Source organism: Varroa jacobsoni, unplaced genomic scaffold (assembly GCF_002532875.2).
Source record: "Varroa jacobsoni isolate VJ856 unplaced genomic scaffold, vjacob_1.0 scaffold_1489, whole genome shotgun sequence".
NCBI classification, from domain to species: domain Eukaryota; kingdom Metazoa; phylum Arthropoda; class Arachnida; order Mesostigmata; family Varroidae; genus Varroa; species Varroa jacobsoni.
In genome coordinates, this window is record NW_019214391.1 from 34,132 (window position 1) to 61,681 (window position 27,550).

At 41.9% G+C, this 27,550-nt stretch overlaps 1 protein-coding gene across 1 annotated transcript in view; it reads left to right on the plus strand.

The window, feature by feature from the left end:
- The window catches only part of LOC111270539 (putative G protein-coupled receptor No9), a 39,946-nt gene extending 16,140 nt beyond the window's left edge, over positions 1–23,806 (plus strand). Inside the window, exons 3-7 of the mRNA XM_022850802.2 lie at positions 2,780–2,913; positions 3,277–3,419; positions 8,927–9,558; positions 9,942–10,220; positions 10,727–23,806. Coding sequence (XP_022706537.1) covers positions 2,780–2,913; positions 3,277–3,419; positions 8,927–9,558; positions 9,942–10,220; positions 10,727–10,953 — 1,415 coding nt within the window. The 3' untranslated portion in view covers positions 10,954–23,806. The remainder of the gene's footprint in view (positions 1–2,779; positions 2,914–3,276; positions 3,420–8,926; positions 9,559–9,941; positions 10,221–10,726) is intronic.
- The last annotated feature ends 3,744 nt before the right edge of the window (positions 23,807–27,550 follow it).

Genomic DNA, 27,550 nt, shown 5'->3' on the forward strand with positions numbered 1-27,550 from the left:
GCTGTGCTCATACAACGATAGCACTGGCTGTATTTACGGATGCCAACGTGAGCGGCGATGTCATAAACCCATTCGATTGGCTTCTACTTACAAAAATTACAACGAACGATAGTAATCGCAGGATTACAGGGGAAAACAAATGAGAACTTGTTTTTACTTGCTCTTCATCCGTTTGACTATTTATAATGCGAATTAGAATTGTGAAATTAGAAGTAGAGCTATAGTCACTTCTCACATCCTTACCCTTGGACTACATCCACACCTTCTCGTACTGTGCTACTTACTTTTCAAACCCTAAACATAAAGGCTAAGAAAGGAAAAGCCAGAGGCCCTCGGTAATTATAGCGTTTGAGTAGAAGCATTCTGTCCTATGGCGCGTCGACGTCTTTCCCGGGGCTAGATCCGCAAGAACATGGGAGCAGGATGCTTCGTACGAAGCGAGGGCAACTACCGGGTAACATCCTCAGCAGCCATCGCTATAAAGATGGACAGGAAAACGGGCAGTTGGTGGAGGCAGGGATGATGAGAGGTGTCGGAGCGTAGCATTCTGATTCCACATTGTTCATCCCTCACTATTTCGATTCTCCTTTCGATCTGATTCTACCGCCTTGTTCAGCTTTTTTGCGGTATCCCCCCTCCCCGAAAGTCGTGTCTGATATGATCATTTACCCTCTTTCGCCTGCAGTGCGGCTGCACTTTTGGGATGCATCGACATCTGCCGCATTACGCTGGGTATCGGCCCGACGTCGGGTTTCCCCAAGCTCGGCGTGCATGATTTATTAACAGATGCCTCTTGATCCTCCAACAAGTTGTCTCGAAGGGGTGATGTCGTTGACGTCAAATGAGCTACTGAGGCTTGCCGTCTAGTTCACATTTGTTCTCTTCGCTATTGCCGTTTCGTCAGGTACTTGCCGACTTAGAAGGTCGTCACCAGCACCACAGTAACTTGTCTCGCCTAATCGCATCAAGAGTAAATCTTTGCTCTTATGCCATGTTGCCCAGCCTCTTCGTGGTTCCCTCCAGTCACAGCGCGCGTCAGCGAATCGTCACCCGATTCTCCACAAATCTGCTGATTCGAAATCACCACACCGCAATACTCCTTGCTAATACCGGTTCTAACGCTGGCGACAGTTGCCAACGGATCGAGTGCTGCGTCTTCTCGTGTTCTATCATGTGTATTGCAGCGTTAGAGGTCTACGTGGCTTGTAACTCTATTCAGCTGGAGCCAAGTAGCGTCAATCGTGTCCAGGGCACCTAATGCAAATCACACGAATCTCCCCGGAATACTCTGGTTAGCGGCAGCGGTTCGTAGACATATGATGAATTGCGTGCGACGTCGTTACGAATGCAGTACGCTTTGGCACTATAAACCGTTCCATTACAGATTACGCGACCTTCTGACCCATCATGGAAATTTTACGCTTAAGGTAAAATAAAATTTAGTAATTGATACACGAAAGAACAAGAGCCAACAGGAGGACATCTCATATTTGCTTGCTGTCAATGCAAGATGTATGAACACTGGCCTTAAGAGGAACTTCTTTAGATTGTAGCGAGTTCACTAAAGACATTGGAGCATTCTACACATCAGTCGCAGAAACAAATTATATGTATTTAAAATGCGGCTAAGAAAAAAGCAAAATGCCGCTTTATGGACCCAGCTTATCCAATCACTTACTTTCATTATTTAACTCTCTAGATTATTTTCACATATTGCTTTCTGATAGAACGGTATGGCGCCACCACCTCGTAAATCGACTGAAGTGGGCGAAATCTGTGTTATTTTTAGTAACCTATTGTCGCCCACCAAATTCAACTTTTATTTTTATCTGTTTTATAGCTCGCTTAGTCATTCCGAGCTATAGACTCTTGCTGTATAATCTTATACGCTGGTTAGGTAGGCCTGGTCATCGTATCGTAGGTACAGTCGCCAGGTTGCCATTACGTGGATCACTAAGTCAACACTTTGTTACACACTATGCCTCGTCCGCCGTTATCGACATTATCTTCGATGTCATTACGTTGAAGATAAAGGGTTATCTCATCTTTCAGCCCAGCTTAGCCCATTGTATGTTAATTCCACATCGCCTCGAACGTTGTTTGCTGTTGTTGATGAGGTAAAGTGTATCGGCGTACGCTGCTGCGCGTCTCTCGTTCTGATCACGTCGTGTTAGACAGCCAGGCAAGAGTTCTCCAAAAGCACCGAAATGAGATCATAATGTCTAAAATTGGCCCTGGAAATGAAGTCGTGATCTATATTATATAAAGGTATTGATGTTTCAATTAAATGAACGACGCCAACGGCAAGAAGCGGTGTACCTCGCGAACATATCGGCATATATAGTATGAACAGCTTCCTTTCAAGGCGATTGTTGATCACTTCACTTAGCATAGGTAAAACGTTCAGTAGTTATAGGCATCGCCAAAATACTAATTTTATCAAAAAAATTATTCGTGCGTTTAAGATCTACTATAAAATCACATAAATTACAATAATATTAATAAAGATTTTCTAGTTTTTTGTTGTCTCACTGGTAATCATTTGATTGTATAATGCACTACATCGAAAAGTACTGCTAATAAGATTATAATTGTTATTATTTCGCGGAAGGCTCGTTATTTGATCCTTCACAATAAACATTCGATTAGAAAATAGAGTACCTTCCTTTTTCCTTGTTTGGCCAAAAATTTGTTGAACAAATACGTTTTAGTTAGTTTTTATACTGTACATATATTAAGAATATACACTGTTATTTCTTTGCTCCTGCTATTATTGCAGGTAACTTGCTAATCATCGCCGCGGTGCTGGCGTCCAACAAGCTGCGGACTGTGACGAATTACTTCGTCATCTCGCTGGCGGTCGCCGACCTGCTCGTGGGGCTCACCGTGATGCCCTACTCCATCACGCTAGAGGTCAGTCTACAGAACGTTGTTAGAATCAAAAGCTAGCAAGGAACCAAGCAACATCGTGTTACACACCGTCTGCATATATCGTTCTCAAACATGATAACAGTATAATGAAATGATGGAAAAGTGATTTTCAAATTTTCGCGGCCATTTCTGTGTATTTAATATTTTTTCCACCTAAAGACAGTCTGGTCTTAAGGTTATTCATGAAAACTTCTGTTCGGTTTTCTCTTTATACCTAATTACCTTCTATCACATCTAGTATAATAAAGATATGCTGCTTGCTAGGTGAGTTTCAACAGCAAGACAACGCGTTGGTACACTGTTACCGTAATGAAACATTCAATTTTATTGTTCAAAACGTTACAGGTATTTCAGGCGTGGCCATTTGGCAGCCACTTCTGCAAGATCTGGCTTGCGGTCGACGTGTGGCTGTGCACTTCGTCAATCCTCAATTTGTGCGCCATCTCCGTCGATCGCTACCTCGCTATAACGCGCCCTATTAGGTATAGGTGAGTTAATACGTGACCACCCAAATCTTCATTCTCGATAGGTGATTGAAGGTCTTCAGAATGAAGCGCGGATTATATGCATCGCTCTTGGGCGTGTGATACGTACTCTAATATTCTATGGGTCATGTTAGTGTCAATATGCCGGTGATAAATGGAGTCGAATAACGGATATACTTCTCAATTTGTTTCACTTGAATCCCTTAAGCAATGAATGTCTTTGAGTTCAATTTCAAGTTTGCGTGACTAGCGCGGCTTCAGCCCCGTTGCCTTCGTCATTCGTATTCAATTCCTCACATAAGTCCTCACTGTGGGGGATACTTTGTCAGTCAAAAGAAAATTCAAAATTTTACTGCCCTGACATCCAGATTCAAATGGGTGACCTACTAAAACAGGCCAGTAATGCCATCTTCGCTACCGCCTAAGGTATCATAATTTAGGTTCACCATACCGACACTACAACATGATACGGCAGCCACGGAAAACCTATGTCATCGATAAATTGCAAGCAAAGACGCGAAACGCCTAACTTCCTACTGTGCCTCAAAATTGACTGTCGATACGCACCTTCTTTTCTCTCACTGAATGCTCGAATAATTTTAATTTTTGGCATATTTTCAACTGTTTCTAAACATAATCCATTGATCCTTGTGACGCCATTAGAAAATATTACGTCTTCAGTATGGGTTGAGCTGGTTCACTGTTATCGTGGTAAGGATAGAACATGGATGTACCCAGACACTGCGCCCGTGACTTGTTTCAATCAAGTTTAATTTATTCCGATCATTTTTTAGCCATACAAGGGCCGCCTTCACTAAATAAACTCGATGACAATTACCACCGAAATAAACGCTTACTAACAAAAATTGCATTAATATGGTTGCTTTTATCAATCCACAATACATTACGTACGACGAAACAGCATTGCGTCACAGAGGCTACGACTATGAATATGTTATTAGTCAATACCTACTTGCCTGGCTATACTGCCCAGGTTTACGAATCGAAAAATAAATTAAGAGAGTACGTTGATAGTTCGCGTCCAAACCCGGTGGGTAGCAACCATTAACAGTTTGCATCCTCTGCGTGACCAATTACATTTAACGCTTTAGCCCATAAATAGTTTAACGCATGAAGTGTGACTACATCTCTCATAACGTATGTATCCCTGCGCCGCCGAGAGGCCGATCATCTTCCACAAGGCGAAGAGCGCGCTACATGACCAATCGGAAATCGTTCGTCACACGCTCACGTAAAAATGTGATAAAAACACCAAAAACTCAACAAAATCGAGCTGGAGATAGCGATAAATCCTCTAAAAATAACATAAATAAAAAATAGCCGTGGAATTACCGCCCGAAAGAACACGGACTCTATAGCCGTTAGTGCGTGGAGTATTTGCTTAGGGAACATAGCGCGTTATACGAGTCATCCTTTCAATTAGGCCAAACAATTGATAAATAAAATGTTGGAAAACCAGAAAAATTATTGTGAAGGCAATTTATAGTGTCACCGATAAAAATCAGCTAATTCTGATCAAGGAACTAGATGTTTTCGCTAGCATGTACTTTCAGTCGTCGACTCACTATCTAGCTAAGTGTAAGATCTAAGAACAAATATGTGTTAGTTAAGCGTTGCTTCAAACAACAAGCCTTGAGCACGAAACGAAGTCTGCCTGCGTCCAGCTCCAGATGTACAGTTCTGCATTCGATACTTCGCGCAACAATCTAATTTCAACTGCGAAGATTAGTTATATAGCTTGTAAGTTTTTATGACGCACATATATGCTCGCTATGAGGTGAGCCTCCTGAAGTACCCTCGATGAAATTCTCGCTGCTCGAACACTGACATGAAATGAACATTAATGACAACTCATGCATGGATGCTGCTGGCTTAGTGTATTGAAACCAAAAATTAGAAATATCAGAGTACAGTTCAAAGGATCCGGCCATGGTGTAAGCCTCTGGCGGATCGCTAGTTCTGATTTTACGTAGCTTCACTGTGCAGGCTCAGAAGCTATTGTCCGTCGATGTCATCACTTCTGGTATCGTTGCCGGTTTGTCGGCGATTTTCGTCGACTTCTGTGCGATACTTATGTCTCCGCCTATACTTTCTAGCGTAACAAGCGTCAATTAAGTACGTTCCACTGGTACTTCGTATTTCCACCTTGGCAGCCTATAACGCTATCAGAATTAGGTTTTTTAACGACAATGATAATAGTAATAATAATAACTGTCCTTATTTATATTATCCTTTAACAATAGCCTGCACGTTAGATCGAATACTTAGCGTTTTACTCACACGGTTGTCGATCGTTGAGGACACTGTGAACACTTAATGGCAATGTCTACTTGGACACGTCATTTAATTAGTTGGCGGGCAAATTACCAAGATTAAGACGCCTGAGTAGCTTTATACGTTGTATGCCTCTTATGGATTTACTATCAAGGAAAAAACAACTCTGACCACGATGACGGTGTAATATCGCATTTCAATCTGCATTGCAGACTTAGAACCTTGATGTGTCAACATTTATGTAGAAATTAATATAGTTTTATAAATAGCTAGATAGAGATATATGCCCGTCTCCAAGAGACAGAATACTTGACAAATGAGGATAAGTATACGAAATTGTAACACTAACAGTAGCTAAATTCTATGTGATAGTATGCTACGGTACAAAATTATTTGGAAAAATATTTTTCGCATACAAAAGTTTTCTCTTCCACCAACAAAACACGCCTGAAAAGATCTCTCACATATACCGGTCCTTATTTTTGCTCAGGCATACGTAATGCAACGGACTACGATAATCAGAATACGCTAATGATCACAAATACTACGGTCCGTCTTCCTTATGTGGCCAACAATACAAAGACTTATTTCGGCAGATTATTACCATTGAACGTAGCTGGCTGCCTTCCTTCATCATATAGGTCCATTCGCGCTTCGTTTTGTGCTTTGATGCTATGCTTCGATAGCATTCGTCTACGTATTCGTACACATCTACGCATACGAAAAGGACTGTATTATGCGCTGCAACAAACATTCTGGGGGGCCTAGTTGTTGTATTTCGCATTCTACTGCTTGTTATCAGTCAGTCGTCCGCGATAGTTTTTACGATTGCCTCCAAAGACGCGGGCTACAAGGAGCCCTCGTGGCAAAAGAAGGCCACAAGAAAGCAACTAAGCAGTAGAAAGAGATAAGGATGTCGAGAAACGTGAGGGAACAGAGGAGCCGTGTTTCCCAAAGTTTCTTTGCAGCTCAGAAGGTCGAGGAACAGGCGGAGCATAACCGGCAGCGCATCATGAAGAGTGCAATCAACTGCGTCGCCCCCCATCGAGACTTTTCCCCCGGCCTATTTTCTTCGCGCCTACCGTCTTCTTTTCTATCGCCCATGAAGAACTGCACCAATGTTTCCGTGTTCCGCTCACTTGGTTGACTGAAGTGTTTTTTTTTTCTTGTTCCCTCCGCTTCAAGTCGACGAGCAGAAGTCAGAGTCAAATCGCCCATTACCGAACAGTAGCTACTGATGAGTTGATGTGGTCTGAATTCCGTGCATGCGCCAGCTTGCGGGTCATGCTGAATGTATTTTTTGTGTGTGTTTGATTCTATGGGTCGATGGTGTCTGTTTATGTGTTGATGTCCGAGTAATAGTAGTGGGTGCTAGTAATGGCCAAAAGCCAACAATCAGCAGCCAACGAAGGTTCTTCGTGGAGCTTACTGGACTTAATAAACATCAGCGTCGAGGACGAAGCCGAGTTCATTCGGAAAAGCCGCGCTCCAAATAGCTCTCGCTACCACTTTCACCCAAGCTGTACAAGAGACGATCGATCAAAAGATCGATTGACTTTTTGGATGTTTTTGCTGTTGGTGCCCTCATAGACAGGAGCACTTCCTAAATGTCGCGCTCACAGTCGTCATTGTCGTGGTATGATCAGCCTCTTAGGAGTTTTAATCAGAGCCGCGCTTAACAGCTGATCGAACAAAGACAGCTGACGTTGATGCCAAAAATTAATAATTGCTTCTACTGGCCTTACGGCTGTGACGATTTATGGCCACTCTAGCATCCTAACACCGCATTGAACGGTAGGACAGGATGGTCAGTCACGCGTGTAGCTGGCCAAACACCTTCGATTTAACGGCCCGCAAATCCGAGATATGAATTAAGAGGTACGACTGTTAAAGGCTGTAGAACAGCCGAAGCAGGAAATGGGCGCCTCTCAGAAAAGTCAGCACCAATATCTGTCGGCTGCTTGCAGCCACTACAACAACCCACTTCCTATCTAACCGAGGAAGTAAGAAGAAAGGAAAAAAAGAAAAAATAACTTCAGGGAATTCAGCGGTGCATAAGGATCTAGTGGGGGCTCAGTAAAAATTGTATTGTCAAGAATAGCAGGAGTAGTAGAAGCAAGATCGTCGTAACTGATCTCTGAGTGATGCCAGCAATGACAATGACGAAACGACAAAGCCGTTCGGGCGGTTAATGTTTGCTTACTTGTCTACTCTTCCACTTGATCATACATCAGGCCTTTGCGATGCTCTCCTTGTCTTTGTTGGTGCTCCATTGGGGTCGGGACACTCTACTAAGCGAATGGTTAGTAAATGTAGCCGCGATGCTACCGCCGTCACTGACTTCGAACTAAGGTTCAGCAAGCGAAGATCGAGCGAATGAGTTCTGTTGTAAAATTTCTGATCCGTGCTTCGATGCTACCGTCAACGTCGGTCTGATGTGAACGGTAGTTCTGCACACGACAAATAACCAATACGGTGTTTATATTTGGGTCTCAATAGCTTGATAATTTGTTTCCATCAATCTCCTATTCCACCCTTCTCGCTTGTAGTAAAACCTGGTCCATTTAAGTAAGCTAGAAAAATGTTACTAGATAATTAAATTCAATTTCCCATAGATAGTGCTGAAAGAGAAAGTTTACTTTTGCAATTGAAACTAATATTACTCACTATCATATGAATCTATTAGATTGTTTTTAGCATTTTGGTTCTGATGGTTAGCCTTGATGATTTTAGTATACTTTACTTTATATCTTGTGCCTATGACATTCGGCCAAGTCGTTATACTCGACCTAAATGGAAACAGAATACATGATCCAAAATACACATACACTAATTCCATCGTAATCGTGAGCGGGTTCGGCAAAACGATGAGGTGAACCCATATCTATATATTATACAGTGGGCCCAAATTAACCGCTTCCACCTATACTTGTATACCTAGTAAAGTACTGGGAAACTTAACCTGCAATTGAGCATCTGGGCTCGGTTTGCATAATCTGTACAATACCTTGAATGTGACACATATGTGCACATATAGTTACGTATCATACGCACATACGTATTATCAAAGTTACTAAGTAGACAAACTAAATTTAGTTTATGTCCACTTAGTAGCGAGATCCGCATTGCCATCGATGTCCTTGCAGCACTGTCATGCTCGCTGTTAATGCGATATTCCTGCTTTTTTGTCATGCGGTCACTTTGTCGACTTTCAGGTCGCTGATGTCATCGAAGAGAGCCCATTTGTTGATCGTCTTAGTGTGGGTGACTGCCTTCCTCATCTGCTTCCCGCCCCTTGTTGGTTGGAACGACCTCGATGACACTTCAGCTGGAGCTATCGTCGACGGTAAAAAGTCAACGACTACGATACCTTCGGGCTCACCAGCCGGAGGCGAAGAATCCGACGGGGACTCGTTGAGTGGCGATTTCGCCACGCAAGGGGTGCTCCTAAACGAGACCGGTGCCATCGACCATTGCAAGTACCCGGGCTGTAAACTCGTCAACAACTTCGGCTATGTCGTATATTCCGCCATGGGATCGTTCTATATTCCTATGTTTTTTATGCTATTCTTCAACTATCGAATATACGTGTCGGCGATTCGGACTGGTCAAGCACTTGAGCGCGGCTTTATTATGGCCAAGAACAAAGGTGGAGCATCCAGTTCTAATCAGATGCAACAAATGACCCTGCGTGTTCACCGAGGCAACGCTAAGTCGTCCATCGCCACCAATCAGGCCTCGGTTTCAGAGACCTGTATAGTCGATGGCATTGTAACTGGGCGTAGACGGCAAGGAGCAAAGAATTCGCTAGTTCCAGAAACCAGGTCGGCGCCACCTTCGTTTAAGGGTAAAAAGACAAATCTGAGAGCGTTTTTGTGAGTCTGTGTAGAAGATGATGTGTGATGTGAGAAAAATTATTTAAAAATAATTTTTTTACACTACCCCAAGGGTACTACAGAGCAAACCAACTACACGTTTGTTTCGTAACTAAAAACGACCGCTAAGAGATATTTCTACGATTCTCAAAATCCAAGTTTCTTTTTGGCTCCGCCTTACTTTAGTAAGTTATTTTACGGAAAAAGTACAAACGTTTTAGCTTAAAGCTTCCGGTTTTGAAGTTTCGGCACAATCTTCTATAGCAAAGGCGCATCGTTTTCTCTAACTTTTGTTTCACAACTCCTAAAAAAACTGAAAAATCACAAATTTCATTGCCATACGCTTTGTGTCCAGGGAACGCCGACCTTAAGGGTAGCGGCAGCAAAAGAAGGAGCAGTTCGGCGAAGACGAATGGTCAACAGCCTACTGAGAAAGAAAATAGCCACCAAAGGAAAACAAGTTCGTCGAACAAGAAGAGCCTGCGCTGGCAGGCCAGGAGGTTTCGTACTGAAGCCAAGGCCACTAAGACAGTGGGCAGCATCGTAGGGGCCTTTATCTGTTGCTGGCTGCCTTTCTTCACTGTATACCTTGTTAAAGCCTTCTGTGAAACTTGTATACATGACATTGTCTTCGGTAAGTTAAGGAGCAGTAATTGCATGTTAGACCGCTAACAAACAAGCGGCGAGCAAAGCTTGATTGTGTGTCCGTGCATGTATTTATGTGCGTGCGTGCGTTTGGGAACGCGTGTGTTTGCGCGGGCGGGCTTGTATGTGATGCGCAGAAGCATGTGTGCTTCAGTAGCTCTTGTTCTTTTGAAAGGGCCATCTTCCCGCAACATTTGCTAATTTACATGTCGCAAGCAACCAAACGCAAATGTCCTGCTGCATGCGTGAGATAGCCGTTTTAACCTGTCGCATATGAAGACAGAGAGAAGATGCAAGCTTATTTTTTAACCATTGCCATTACAATAGAAGTCTTATCTCAGGATAGTAACCCTCTCCCTTTTAATCGACGTAGCATTACCCTTTATGAGCATCGTGCGTTACCGCGTACGCTAACCGGTCATCTGGGACCGTTGGCAACAGAATACTGCTATGTAAAAACTTACAGGGCAACCTATGGTACTTCTTATTCTTCAGGCGTTTTCTTCTGGCTAGGTTATCTGAATTCTGCGTTAAATCCCCTCATCTACGCGCTTGTATCAAAGGATTTCCGCCACGCATTTAAGAAGATCCTGTGCCGCTGTTGCCTCAAACGAGGCGGCATCAGCAGTCTCATTAAGCAGGTCCACCAGCTGACGGTCCTCGACGATGTGGTCAATACTGACGAAGACGTCCTTCCATCTGCTGCCCAACCATCGCCGTAGTAGTTGCGCTTCCTGTGGAAAACGAATAAAAGATACACACACCACACTAAAAGAAACAACTTCGAGCCGGTGTTAAGAAGTGTCAATGAACGGTTCTTTATGGACGGAAGACGACTCACCATCATCTAACTAATAGCCAACTTCAAATAGTTTAAGCCAATCGTTTATCTCAAGCGACAAAGCAAGCGAATGGCAAAACTTCATCTTTGCCAAATATGAGACAGGACGACCATCTTTACTGTTAACTTCTAGGTCAATTCATACCTCGCAGTGTTTAGTCCACCAAACTCATGTCCACCCATACGGTTCAATCAAGTAGCTTATACAATTAATCGACGCGCATATAAGAAGCTCTAACAAATCTTGCTAGATGCCAAGATACAGCTTTGCGTTTCTCAATCGCTTATGCATGAACCCCTATATAACCAAATTACTCGAGTAGTTTATAAATTATGCTGTCCATGTTGTCTGCTGACGCCTAGCATTCGCGCATGACAAATAATACTGCTTTCTCACAATGGCGCCAACCTGATGCTAGGGTTCAATTCTCCACATCGGCCCTCAGGTACTAGGCCTGGAGTACGGCCTACAGAAAAAAACCAATTGTAAGATGAACACTGAACATTCAACAGCGTTAACATTAAAAAGAGGGAGCGATAGCTTGAGACTAAATGGGTTTAATTTTTCCCACCATCCTACTAAGCTTCAACCAACAAGAACAATGTATAATTACATTTGCTCTTCCCCGATGCTGTTTCGCCAAAAATAAAACGTAGGGTTCAGCATCCTCGTCACAACACCATGATCAAAGCCATTTCTACCCAGGGGCATCCTTTGACTTGAACAACGTGTTTAAGTTAAACTTATTTACAACCAGTCACACAACCATGAATCATTGGACCGGATTAGCAGCCAGTACGGTTGTTCATAACTTAACACCTCAATTGTACCGCTATCGACGCGTATCGCAGGTGGAAACCTGAGCTGCTTTTGCCATCGTAACAAAACTGACCAAGCTGCTAATCAGGCTAGAGCTCGCACACCCTAAATTGAAGGTCTTCTTAAAATGCACGTGTGCTTTGTACATGCTCCATCGAGAAGTTAATGCTTACGCAAGGCTCTGCCTGTTCGTACTAGCCTGTAGTGCCTGGATCGTGACTTAGATCGAAACCGTGTATAAGTTTAAGTGGTGGTTCTCTTGTAGTATTCGTCTTAGTGAAATATAGGTTCTACTAGCGATAACTGTGATAGTAGCCAATGATAACATGCATCGTACTTTCCTTGACCCCGTACCCCATTAGCTGCTTTCGTGTTTCGTGTCCCCACGGCGGAGGTTAGAGTCTTCTCTCGACACATGGACAGTAAAATTATCAGCTGGGACAGGAAAAAAAAACACATTCAAACTGATCAGTCAATAGGATTATTAACGCAACACAAACAGTAATAATAACACAACACAGCGTAGAGTATCAAGAACGGATAGGTGTGCGCACGTATGTGTACACCGAGTTTTGTTGACGTCAACAACGTAAAACGTAACTGGTGAATTATTGCGTGCAGCTTCATGCAGTGACGTACCGTGACCCGCTACGTTGAATCGGTCACAGCACTAACACCAAGTAACCGGTAATGATTTTAAAAAAAAAAAAGGAAAACATTGTTCGATCGATTCAATGGCTGGGTTTCGTACCGCGTGTACCGTTATTTCAGCATACGTTCTATTAGGATGTATGTAACAGCTAATCTGGTAGATGGCAGGCAAACCAGTGGGATATTTTTATAGCACAGAACTGGGTCAGATGATTACGACCGTCTATGAATGCTTGCATCTTCCAATCGTGCGTATCGCTCCGTGCCGTTTGTTGGGCCGCTGACGTATCGCTTGTACGCTTATAGGAAAAGGTGCAGATGGTAGATCGGCGCTGACGAACCATCACACTATGATCACCTTACAAATCGATTTCAGTCCTCATCGTTCACTGTTTTGTATGGAATAGTGAGTAAATGAAATAACAGTAGAATGAACTCATTTCATAGGGTAGATCCAAATGAATATGGTACAGCCATACAGGCGGTAATACATGTTATATAGGTAGAGATAAACGAGATTATCGTAGTGTACGCATGCGCATTAATGTTCCATAGCGAAATGCAGGAACAACACGGAAAGAATAAGGAGGACAAAATGACTATAAAAGATAGGAATTACAAGGCGTAATCGCCAGCGCCGGTCTTGCTTGCTTTATTATCTTCACATGAGATAGCTGCTGAAGAAAACAAAGAAGTGCGCGGACATCCGCGGCAAAAGGAGAGTCAACAATGTATCTCTCAGCAAAGAGACAGGAAAACGACAGAGACTATGGTTCAACATACATATAGCTACTACATGAAACAGTATCAACTATCGTGAGTAATAAATAATGCTAAAGTCGGCACTATGTGGAGATGGCACCAGGAACACAACCTGCACAGTTAATTAAGGCAGTGAAAAATTCCAGGATTTTTTTTGGTGCGGGTCTAATGGATAGGCTGCATATCTCGCTCCCATGCGCTGCTTGGGCAAAGCTTACAGCTTTTTGTACATTTGGCGTGCACGCATCCGTGCGTCTAACAACTTGAATTAGATTGGCTACGGCAGCTGAAACCGCATGGTGATTTCAAGAGCGAGTCAGAAACGACGGGTGGAGGATTGACTCTCTCTTCTGATCGGCCCGACCGCGTTTATTGCTTCATCAGCCATGCTAGGCCTCGGCCTATTACAGTAGGTCCCACATGCGAATGCAATCTATCGTACTGCGGAACTCTCTGGAGACACCGTTGACTTGCAGCTGTCTAAAAAGTCCATATGAAAATGCGTGCTACCATAGCTCGTTCGCGGCTAGTTAGGTACACAGCAGAAGGAGAAACGTGAAAGAAGATAGAGGAAAAGCTAGCCAAGTGTCGAATCAAACTCCAAAAAACTACAGTATCAATCGAATCTTGAATACGGCCGACCACTAGCCGCTCGCCGGAACCGAGCAAACACCTTAGTTGGCATCTTCTCAACAAATGATTAACGGAAGAGCTAAAACATTTCAGATTATAGAAAGAATGAACATGCGTATGTCAAGCGTGCATGCGGAATAACGGCAGGCCGTCACCGTCGCACTCCGAGGACGACAATCACTTGGAGACGGAGGGAACGTTACGAAGGGCCGTATTCGCTTTCTCGTACAAGTAGGTAGTGTAAGGAATAATTTATGTTTTGGTCGCTAAATAACGCGCTGACGATCCGGCGCCACTACGCTAATTACCTATAATTAGCTTCAAAGAAGCAATGAAAGCATAGTAAATTCAGCCAGATCGTTAGACACTATTTGATGCCCATGCTAATGCTAATGAACGTTGAAAAGTTAAGATAACAAAAAGCTAGACTCTGTCTAATGAATTACAGAAATGAGCGTGATATACATGTAGGCAACTGACCGACATACCGATGTACGCATATCCGCGCTACAAGCCTGATGAGGTTACGAACACGCAAAACGGGCAAGGCTCCGCAAAAATTATAATGGAGATTGACTGACCCGCAGCGAAAACAAAAAAAAAACTACGGATATTAATGACTTTCTAACTAATTAACTAAAACACTAACTTTGAGAGCGGGATACCTGAACTGTTGCAAAGTCACGCCGCCCGAAGTGGCACAGGACCGTCTAGCGGCGTTGGTGTATATAGTAACGTAGCAAAAAAGATGAACTTCTTATCCAAGCTAGCGCACGTGCAATATACCCTAAGCCACAAACTCTACCCCCTAAACCTTACGATAGATTGCTACTGGATTCGTATTAACCGCATAGGGGGTAGGAGCCACCAAGCTTCCTATGCGCTGACGTTCGTTTGGGACGATAAGTGGCGCAACATAGCGTATGTTCCCATTCGAGAGAGTAATATAATAACGCATTAGAAAATTACGACCGACCCCATGTTTGCACGGCAATATTGTGTTATTCTTGTTTTTCTGATCTATCGATGTCAATTAACTATGTGGTAAATAAATATATATCGGCAGTCAGCAGGCTGTATTTGAAAGAAAAACTATAATCCAGTACGTATTTGTCAAATGATCGTGTTAGGCAGAATGGCAACAATGGCTGGAGTGAATTACAGACGACGCACCGTCGTCAGGCAACAGAGAAAAAGTCAGTCAATAGGTCAAAGCAGTCGAAGCCGCAATAATACAAATATAACTAGAGAAATAATAATGCCAAGAGACGAAAATCTATCACTATACGTAACTTGCTAGTTTGATCAATACGCTGAAACCCGATGACTACGTAAACGCAAGAAACAGGATCGCTACCTACCAACTGCGGTCCTGTACGCAGTCCCGGAGAACCAGATGCCTAACGCGGTAGAAGAGTGTTTCTGAGACGCTTCTCTCTTACTGAGCTAAACAAGAACCTAACACGTTGGAGTAGTATTATTGCAACTGATAGTACGAAGACCTTGTGAGAACTCTTCCGTGCTTAAAGATAACGGTAACTTGTTCGCGGTAGGAACGTCGACAGTATACAACATAAGCTTCGTTGCTGTTCTATAATGTGTATGATACATAATACGTTAGACCTATATGTTGGCGATACTATTGCCAATCACAAAAATACAATGAACGGAAATGAGATAGCCCGTCGTCAACAAAAACGCTTAGGCATATATCGCTTAACTCGCATGTCGTATATATACGAGTAGGGAATGGCGTATGCTACAATAAGAGCACACGGGTCATATAAGTTATTATATGTAAACAAGATATAGCTAACAACGGAATATTGTACCGTGGTAATTATATATATATATATATATAATAAGTTCCATGTAACGTACAGTTTGAATAGGTCACTACTGAATGGTATACAAGATTATGTTCATTATTAATAATGAAGGCTGTATGAGTAAATACGTTTTATATAAGATATAAAGGCCTATATACCTAAATGGAAGTAACCTGCGACGTGGGAAACAAACGATACGATAGCGCTGATTGCAAGTGAACTGCTGTTAGAAAAATAGATAAAAAAAAAATATGGTCGAACCAGTGAATCAGATATATACGTCCGGCAGGCAGACAGTAGGTAAGGCAGCCATAATAGGATCCGACGATGATGACAACGCAATTTATAAACATATGTCAAAGCACTAGTAGCCTAGGGGTATATATACAGGGTGTCCCAAAAGATATACACATAGTATGAATGAGTATAGTTCGGTCTTGCTTTACGTATAATTATCGCTCAAATTCTCTACAAAATCTGCATAAAACGTGGAGTTTTGCAAATATTCAAAACTATCAGCGTTCCGGTTGATAGGCTGCTGATGACGGTGAACCATAGGCTCATGAACTATAAAAAACTTCCAAATTAACTATCCTTCCAAGGAAAGTCCGTTGACATCCGGTCTTAGGGATGGACAGAATATTCTATGGGATCTTATTGTCCGACCCATCTGTTTAGATAGTTCTGACCAAGGTATATTCTCATATTACGATGATATCATGTAGGTTCTGCGTCCTGTTGGAATAGATTTGCCACCTTTGACAAAATCCTCCCGAACGGATGGTAAAACATACTTTTGCGGCAAATTCAACTAATTAGCACCAGCTGATGCACTCTAAAAATTATGCTTTAGTGAAACTACAGTGTATACATTTTAGAGCCTCCTGTATAACAATAGTTAATTAATTAGATAAACAAAAATCGTATTTTTTTTGTCACGCAATGTATTGTACTAGAGTTTAATGAGCGTGGGTAACCCTGAATCTATGCTCTGACGACGTAACGTTTTAACATTATAGAACGGTTAAAAAGTTGCATGAAATCAATCATCGAAATAGCATAATTGTACCAAGGGCTAGGCTATAGACAAATAAAAAATCGTAAACGACCACGGGCCTGTTATAAGAGTAAAAATTAAAAGCTTACATAAATATGATTATAAGCGCCATACGCATACGTTAATACGTGCTGTATGGGAAAATTACGAACGATTAACATTGTAAAAATCGATGGGTACATCAATAAATAAATCTATTTCGATGGAAAAAGACAGGATAGGGTCTGCTGTCTCGCGATTTTCCGGCTACTTCGGCCCAACAGCAAAATATTGTAGCGTTCACAGAGCAGTAGGAATTTCGTTGCGGGAATTGCCCCGTTTGTTGAAAATGATTCCTCAATAAAAGGAAACAGAGCTAATTGCCTCTCTGGCGTCTATCAGCTATTCATTTCTCGTTTGGCCACTTTATTAAGCGCCAACAGGTTCGAAATCTATTTTGAAAAAATACGATAACTTTTGTGTTTTCTGAAAGGTGTCAGATCGCCTGTCAGTGACTGCCCTCTGCGACGCATTTATTAGTTCATTTGTTTTATAAATTTGTTATTGTTATATGTGTATTATATTATATTGCTATCTTGCCCGTGCTTGCTTTGGTCCAATTCCTAACCGGTCAGCAGCTCACAACCGCTTATCATGTCTTAGTCGCCCTCCTTTAGTCACGCATTGTTTCTCCAGGATGGATTTGGGATCTTCACTGCACAGAGTATTTCGTGCGAGGTAAATAGGGTCTTGGGGGTCGTCGTGATCGTTTACCTGGCTCTCATAGTTCCAGTAAAGTTAGATTCGGGCCATCTAGGCCCGGCCTAGTTACAACCAACATAAGCCGAAACGTAAAAAGATTATTTTTATGATAGTCATTATTATCTCTTGCATTCAATCTAGAGTGGGGTAACTGCGCAGGCCTGTTCGTATACGGCGGATTCTCTGCGAACGTAACCTGTAGATTTTCATTATGCTTGTTTTTCGAGTTCTCAAAACTTGTGTGCACGAGCGTGCATCCTACTGATTTTATTTAAGGCTGTGAGCTCGTTTATCTTAATTCAACAAACAAGAAAGGTGACCTATCGAAGACCTCCTTTACTAAAAATGACAATACTTCCGTAACCTGTATAGTATGACTGAGACTAATGCTGAAACATAAATCTATTTTAGAACAACAGGCGCATTATAACCGAATTAAAAGGTAAACGTAGAACTTGACACGGTTCTTGTACAAAGGGATGATTGATGTTATGATAACTAAGGATATAAACACTATAAAAATAGCAAGGCTTGGTATACATATATATATACATACGATCATACGCATCCAAGCTCCCCATGACGCGCAAAAACACACAGCCAGAAACACTTTTGTAAATAGCGGTAAAGCAATGGTAATTGTAACGAAAATAATAGTAATAATAAGCGGTAACTAATTCTTTTTCGTGGCTGTTACAGAAGCGATTGTAAAGATGGCACGGAAAAGGACGTTGCATTAACTTTGGCGGAAAAATACACGGAAAATGTAACACACTAAAAAGGCAATCTATCTATCTAAAGGTATTCTATCTAGCAGAAAGTGCATTAGGGACACAGAACCTTTTCTGAAGAAAAAAGGCGCTGCGAATTTTCAAGTGTATCATCCTCCAAGACATTTATTTACAAAGCAGAGACGAGCAAAGCAGTATGTGCGCAAACATGTAGCTACCGAAATATTTTACAGAGACAGGAACAATGATCAAAGATCCGGAGACCCAGGCCACTAGGTGGGACAGATAAAATGTGTGCTTTGCTTATTACGGAAAAGACGGAAAGATGTAAACAGGATACAACGAGTCATATAATGTGTGTTTCTAGGTGACCTACTGTACTAGGCGCTGTTGTGGGTGTGCAGCCTTCTTGATTAACTGAAACCCTTTGCACTTCGCTATCGCCAAGCAACAAAACGGAAAACATGAAAATGTGCCATCAGTAAATGTAACAGCCATCCACAATACTAATAATAATAATAATGTGAAACTTCAGTCGAAACAGCTTCTTAATGCGATAATAAAGACCGGGGACTCAAAAAGAGTGTAATAAGAACAAACCAACCCCAGACAAAAATAAATTACCTAAAACACAATAACATATACAAAGCGGCAGGCACGGAGAATGATGTTGTCCTAGCAGCAAAGACAGCAAAACCTATTAGGGGAGAGAGGAATAAAAAACGGAAAAGCAATTGTCTTTGAACCCCTCCTCATGTGCGACATTGATTCCCTTGATCACCAAGGTCCGTCGGGGCATCAGAAGGGGGGGGGGGGGGGGTCGAATAATGCTATACAGCGCGATAGACGAATAATATACTTACAAAGTGATGAAGATGCCGATAATGATGATTATCCGAAAGCTGACGAGCGAAAGAACGAACGTGGACAATCCCCGAGACGCGCGTTCCAGCCATTGGAGCACTGCACCGACCGGTACCCCGCCGACGTTTAGTATATAGAACGGGTAATGTGACTTCTCATGGTCATTACTAGTATCACACATTGTTATTAGTTTAGGGATTGTCCATAAAAGATTGCTGATTTAATCAACTACAAGTAGTCACAGGTAGAGTACAGAAACGTCAGCCGAGGCGCACACGAAACGCCAGCTTCGTATGTTGTTAGGGGAAATAATGCATTTTAGTTATTCATTCATCCATCCATCCAAGCTCTAACCTTGAACTTCTGCGGCTCGCATTATCAAGGGGGTTAATCCAACATAACTATTGTCTATAATATATTACGAGGTTTACGTTTTCGTTTTACTCGTCTATATGGAGGAAAAGAATATATATATATATATATATATATAAGGAAAAGGAAGAGTTCAAACGTTACGTAGATTAACGAAAAAAAAATAACAGAAAAACCATCTATTGATAGAAAACGATGGTATTGATCCTTGGATATTGAAAGTATGAACGGCATTGAAGCATATAATGCAATAATAGGAGCACCATTTAAAGTTACCAATTGTTTTGTTCTTCGTGAGAGTTTTTTTTTCATTCTAGCCCCAGAAGACCCAGACGATCTAGCCCCAGAAATAGCGATATAATAAGTTAATGGCACCTTAAAAGCGTCGATCAAGTGAACTATTGTGCCTATACGTAGTGTGCATGTACATAAATAAAAAGATGATGATCAAAATTTTCATTGGACAGATCGATGAAGGCCAAACAGCCTTAAGAAGGCAAAAGATTAATATGTTGGTGGAAACGTTGGCGCGGTGTGAGAAAACGTTCTTTTCCGCAAATGAAATAAACAAAAAAATTAATCGCCAGTTAAGTACCTTAAACGAACCATGCGTGATCAAGCCTTATTCAAAATGCAAGCAACACATATCAAGCCTGCGTCGTTTACTACAGAAAACACGTGGAGATTGTTATTTTTTTCGTGGCAGATGCGAACGGCGACAATAATTAACAGGAAAAAGCCTGTTAATTACCTTTGGATATGGTGATCTATCGATTTCGGTGTGCGATCTGAAAAACACTGTGCCTATTAGCTAAACACTCAGTATATAGGCTCGCATAGAAATGGTCCTAAAAATATAGCACAACGATTTGTGAAAAGCAAACAACACCTCGCTTACCGGTCTAAGTTAGATAAATTCCTAATTGTTTTAACATTTACATGCCCACCGATCTAGATCAAGTTAACTTACATTATTATATTACGTGAAAGCCGGCACAATAGTACAGAACTCTACACAGTTACTATATGTAATACATACAAAAATAAATGCATCCCGGGAAGCATGACATATACTCAGCACAGCGAAGATCACCGCCCGGAGCAGCGAACTTCGACAGGCCAGTCCTCTATGTTTGGAGTTTTACGTCCGGTATCGCCGTTGTGTATTCCATCAGACGGCTGGCTCCCAATCATCACGAAAGTAAATCCGTCTGTCTATGCCCCATATGTTCGAGCTCAGACAATAACGTGTCCCTACGACTAGCAGGCAACTACGTTACCCACTAAGCTATCACGGAGATCCGACCCAACAGGCTAATCCAGTGGCTGTGATTCAGTTGTAGAATACCAACTATAAATTTTCCCAATTGCCCTCAATAGAAACGCATAAGCGCAACTCACTCCGTGCGCTTATTTTCGAATTTGTGCAATTTAGCATTATTACACAACGCTTCAAAGCAAAACTTCAGTCTGGGTCCCATCTTGCCACAAATCAGCAAAATACACCCAAGAACCAAAACTGTGATGGCATGCAGACACACAAACGCACGTAAGATAAGCTCACAATATATATTACAAACGTACGATATACACACAATCATATATATATGTGATTCATTCTGGGACGATAATAAATCATTATAGGGTGCCAGGCGCCAACCAGTAGAACGAAGAAATGTCGATAAATATCAATGATTATAATAATAATAATAAAGAGAAACCTTAACGATCGAATGACTCGGGGAAGCGGGCCATGGGGGACGCATGCTTTACGCGTGATCCGGGCGCTCCAGTCAGGGAGAACTGGTGTCCCTTTACACTTTATGCGATAAAACATAACTTTTTCATTTGGTTTCGGATAAACTTTTCAGCTTGTTTTTTTTTTTTAAAAAACAACAATGGAGTGAATGCGTGATTCATGAAGGGATCCACGAGTGAGGCAAGTGTGATGAAACGCCCGCCCATCGCACACAGATTCAGGCAGTGGATTAGATTATTTGAGATCCTATCATCTCAATAAGGACGATAACAACAAAGATATTTTATAAATGGCTATTGCAAAAGCTGCGTTTTAAAAGTTGTAAACGACGTCATTGATCCAATATATAAAATGCAAATGTAATCTTCAATTCGGCATTAAAATAACAGATATGGGCATTGAGCTATTGGTCCACACCAGGCTTATCGGTCTACACAGACTTGATCGCGTCCCGTGGTTGCTCTTGCTTAAGCACTTTTTTTTTTACTGCAAATGCCTAATTATAATAGTAATGAACACCTGTCGTTAGATGGCCATAAACTTAGCCAGCTGATTTTAGTTGAAGTTCTGGTACGCCTCGGTTGACTTCCAGTTTCTTTCATTGTTGTATTTTCTTAACCGAAATATTAGGGTACACTTGGCAAAACGTGGACCAGCTGCTTGCATCAATCTCAGATACGATAAGATGTTCATGGGCTAACCATGAATCTCATTCTACTCTAGTTTAGCGATAGATAACGCTAGCACTTTACGATTGTGACAAAGGACAACCAGAGGTTCTTTCATTATTGAGAAATACTGTGTTTGCTATTTTTCTGGCCGATCGCATCAGCGGAACGTGGCCTAATGTTAAGCGGGATGGCACATCGAAATTACGGATAACTTTGTACATCCTGGTATATCGGTCTAATCTTTTGCCCATCGTAACGTCTTTTCTCTCAGAGCATCTGCCGTCAGTACAATTCAAAGTCCTATGGACGCATTCGTATCCGATGCCGAATCAGATCTGACAGATCTCGAGGTTCGGCAATCCTAAAAAAGGACATCACTATGGGCGACAGCATCGTGACGTACCGCAGTTACAGTATACACGAAATGGAACGTTGCAGGTGACGATGGGAAAGAGGACAATGAAAAGATAGAAAAATAGGACAAGATATAACGTGAGATGAAGACGAGAATAAACGGAAAAAAAGTTGACACCTGTAAGTGGACGACGAAAGCTTAGTTTATTATTAAATTTAAATAAATAGGAACAAAAACATGATCCAAAAACGAAGGGCAAATGTCAAACCGCAGAAAGGCTGTAACCAGCACAAACTAGGCATGCATGGAAAAACAACGACAGAAATATTAGCTAAAGGATTTACACAACAGACTGAGGTGACAATACACAGGGCAAGGATACCTAATTACATGTACATAACCACATGAAGGTAGGATCAAAACGATTACACAAATGCAACCGCACATCACACACAAACACGAGAAACACCATCCGCATATACTGACAAACAAATGGCAAACATTTCTATTTGAAAGTCTTCGCACATGAAGCCACACGGGAAGAGGCACCAAAGAAGATTTGGATTGCAAACTTTGCTCTCTTATGGCGGCAGGCACACTCATATATTGCAGTTGACGCAGAACATCAACAAGGACTGGGCAGATAAACAAACTAACTGGCAAGGTAGCAATAAGCCTAGTCGTTCTCTCAGATATGGTCAGTTTAGCCTACGACCATTTAGCATGGTGTACTGAACGCACTAGCTACGTATAGCGTATGCATCAAGTGGTTTGTTAACCGCGTGTTGGCCTTCGACGCTGATCCTTTACACATTGTCCGACAGTCGAGTAGTTGTCAACACAATGTTATGAGATTGAAAAAAATGGCCATAGAAATTGTGACTAATATACACATCCAGCTCTTGCTAGGACCGGTAGGCACAGCAGGCTTTTGCTGATCGCTAATTAGCAGCAGGCTGATTCCGCTTAATATCATCTCGGCCAGATTCGTTTCGGTCAGGTACATGATAATATCATAGAAACGTGATGTCAAGACTGTCAAACGTCCGTCGAACATCCGGCGAAAAATCGTTATGACACGATATTGGCGTTAAATAAAAACTTCAATAAATCATTGGGTAGTTTTTTTCTACTTTTCACGTGTTATTACTCAATAGTTGTGCCTTCAATGCAACATATTAGAGAAAGCAAAACACGAACAATAGTGTAAACAACCGATCGAACGGATAACACTATCTATAATAATGTATGGAAAAGAAAATCATACGGAAAATTGATATTTAGCTAACAAAAGCACAGAATTTAACCGTATAACGGCAGATTAAAGTACGATACTAAGTTGAATGCCAGCACAGAGTCGACGCGGGCTTGGTCATGTCGTTGCATCCAGGTACACTCTACGTTGAATGGAAAGTAAACAGTAAAATGGTAGATACCAGCGAAATTCAATAAAGATAATTATAAAAATAAACCCTGTTTATTAATAAAATATCTCATTGTTTTAATTTCACATCTAAAAAGTATGTTCATAGAATAATATGATTATTTTTAAAAATAATGAAAGGTTGGCACCGGTGATCTACATGAGAAACAGTTCCTATCATAGTATCAATGGATAACTGCCAGTACATCGACAATCACAGTCAATATTTATGTATATTTTTCATGTTTGCGCGCCTCACTGGGGAGAACGGTACCCAAAATTACTTAATTGTAATTAGTAGAAGCCGGTCATGATTTGTTGTGCAGAGCTGACCTTTTTTTTTATATCAAAATTACAGGTCCATGTCGTAAAGATCCAGCTCTGCGGTTTGGTCTTACGTTAGAAAACTCGGTCAAAATAGACGCAAATTTTTTGCTGTTTTCGTAAGAGAGTCAGTAGGTTCAATTTGAAGGTTATAGACATTCTATATTCTATTAGTTAGTTGCTCATATCAACGGGGGTGGGACAGTCTGCAAAATCCGTTTGGCTGTTTCCATGACATCCAAGGTTCTGTTTGTTATTCTAACTAACTAATTATAATTACGTTAACAGTCAATCTCTCGAGTGAGACCACCGATGAGCTTGTTTTGCTCAACAAACTCCTACTCGAAATAGCAATCCATACTGGTTCTGACATTTCTTAATAGCTTGCGCTTTATGCTCTTGCTTCTACTAACAGAAATTAAGTGGGAAATATTTACATCCTGCGTCGATATTCTGCGTAACGTCATCTAGCCATGTCGTATACGTAGTCCTATTTTTGGATATACGAGGAGGAAATAGGACTAAACTTTCGTTTAAAAAAAAAAAACTAAAAATATTTTCTATGAGCGCATAGGGTTATCTAAAGGCGACAATAGATTTGTGCGCACATGCTGCCCACTATGGACATACATAATATTTGCAGCAATACCACCTCACACTAGTTGAATCTATAGGTATAGACCGCTGTATGTATATTATCTACAGCCTCGAGCTCGAAAGCGTCCAAGCAATGGCGTGTTCCGCAGCACTTACGAATAATAGTTTCACTGCGGTAGACTGCCTGCAGCTAAGTTCCTCCTATATTTTGTCCAGAAGTCAGGGTTAACGGTTAAAATAGAAAACGAAGAAAATCAGCTCCTCATACCCCAAACACTGGCTAAGGGGACTGGAAACAGGGGCTGATATGCGTTTAGCTTTGGGCCATCCGCTTCACCAGCGTATCAAAAACACAGCATGCCATACCGACACGCCAACATGAGGACGCACTGCAGCCACACAGTGAACACGAATAGGACAAAGGCCGCCCAATCTTATTGGCCTGTGATGGTCACCGTTTGCTCGATAACATCTGACCGCTGAAAATAGGCAGGAACGATAGAATTAGAAAGAGAAACAGGTAACTCGCTGCTGCTGCCGCCGTCTGGAACTCCTGGCTAAGCTGAAGTTGACGAGGTGGGCTCGTTTTAGACTTCACTGTTGGGTGGAGGATAAAGTTCAAACGTAATTCACATGCCCCGCCTCGGGTCATACACAAAACGATGACGATCAATATATCAGGTATACCGGCTGAGAAATCCAATTGGGTCTTTCCTTTGACGAACAACAGTAAGCCACCCAGTACTGGTGTTGACACCAACGTCCCAACCGCCGTCGCTGCGCTCTTGCTGCCAAAGCGATAGGATAGCATCTGGCCGGGCTTCAGGGTTCCAAGAAAGAAGGGTTTATAGCAGCCGATAAATAATAAAAGCGAACAGTCGACTGAGATCCTGCCGGGCCGCGAGGAGAGCTGGTTTCTTTGGTTGTAGAGGCCCCCAGGACTAGGTTTTCTCCGTGGTGAAAGTGGGTTCTAGACACCGAAAAGCGCCACACGTTGATAATAACAATGGTTCGGAGATCCGGTCTATTCAACGAACGCTCGTCGTCTACACTTGCTGCTACTGCTGTTGCCTCCGTCAAGGCTTTTATTCCTGCCTCAAAAAGCAGCTGGGTATTAGTTTAGCAACTACGTTCGCGTAGGCCTGGCGGTGGTCGCAATGGCAAGTGACAGGTAGACGATACGTTACTTCGGTCGAACGAATATGAGTAAAAGATAAAGCTAAATAAAATCATCCAACTCACAACTTCCACGTTCTCCATTGGCTTCCACCTGCATCCTTGCATTCTTTCGGAGGAAGTGGCACCTTTTACGACGGTAGAATCATCAACAACAGCACACTGCCTAACGGCGGCAGCGTCCAAGAGGTCTGGTTCATTGGTACCTTTAGCGCTTTTCTTCTGATGACGACGCCAGGTTGACGACCGGTAGTAGGCTATCTAGCGGGCGGCGCCCTGTCGACGCCAAGTTGACAGTAGTGATCAGCGTCCATGGTACGTTACCGGCCTTTCACACTTGCGGACCGCCTCAGTTCCTCTCTCTTTTGACCTTTTACGTCCTTTTAGGCCCTGGTATGTGTTCGATCGCCACTGCCGTGACCGACCGGTTGGCCAGCTGGCTGATTCTGAGTTCCTCAGGGGCCGCGTGGAGGGACGCAGAGCAGCATACAGTGACAGATTGACAGAGACATGATAGCAACATTGACTAGTTCCAAATAACGGTTAGCTTAAGACTGACTTGGGACTCAACAGATTAGAAGCATATAAACTAAGAAAATTTGGTACGCGCAAGGATATCTCAGTTTTGGAAGTGAACATGAATTGAGTTTCTTTGACAAAGCCTTAAGCTCAGCGAGTGTCTTGGCCGTAAATATTTTGCAGATTCCTAGTTGAAGGCTACCGTTTTGAATAATAGATCAGTTGGGCTTGTCAAAATACCTGTTTAATAGCACATTATTGGAACTAAAAATGTCACCGAATGTCCGAGCTTTTTTTGTAAATATGATAAAATTAAGTTCTTCCACACGCCATATGAAATCTGCCATTCGGACAAACTATTGTCCTACGTATTGTCACAACGAGAGAAGAATTGATTCAAAGCATTGGATATCCAGGTCATTCTATCGGAAGGACCCTCTAAAATCTAGAAAAAAAAATGAAGGATCGTTTTGTCGCTGTGAAAAAAAGTCTATTGGAGATTATCTGTAAGTGGATTTACGAATATAGTAAATTTAATCATAGACCATTACCTGCTTGAATCGTTTTGTCCGGAGAGGAGGCAATGTACAGGACATTTACGGATTGCTCTACCCACGGAACAATGTTGTAGTGGCATTAAGATGGCGTCATTATAAATTCTTCGTAATAGTCATTCTACAACAGAACGCTATGACATCTGTATAAAATGCCACACTATCGGCATTAGATTAGACATAAGGTTACTTTTGCAGATGGCAATACTTGCCATGTATCAGAAGATCGGTTGTCGCCTTTAGGTAAACGTTCTAAGCGAATGACGCTATTTTTCGTTTATGTCTGCTTGTGCTAACGTAATAATCTTCTCTATTATTTATTTAAGCCGTTCGAAACGAATACGAATTAAATTAAATAAGTAAACAAGCCCTTTAGAAGCTCTTTCTTCTAAAAATAAAGTAGACCTCGAATTTAGAAGCCGATTAATTGTGCTTCCAAGTATTGTACTAATTCCAGATGCAATGAATAGAAGCATACTAAGAACTCGAGTATAGGCGCTGAAAAACAAAAAAGTCCATGTTAAAAAAAATCCAATGTTGACACAAAAGGTTCGTTCTTTTTAGTATCCAACCATTGCATATATTCGAACTTGTCTGGACGCTTATGTTGCTCCGGTGCCCATTATGCGTCATAAAAAAA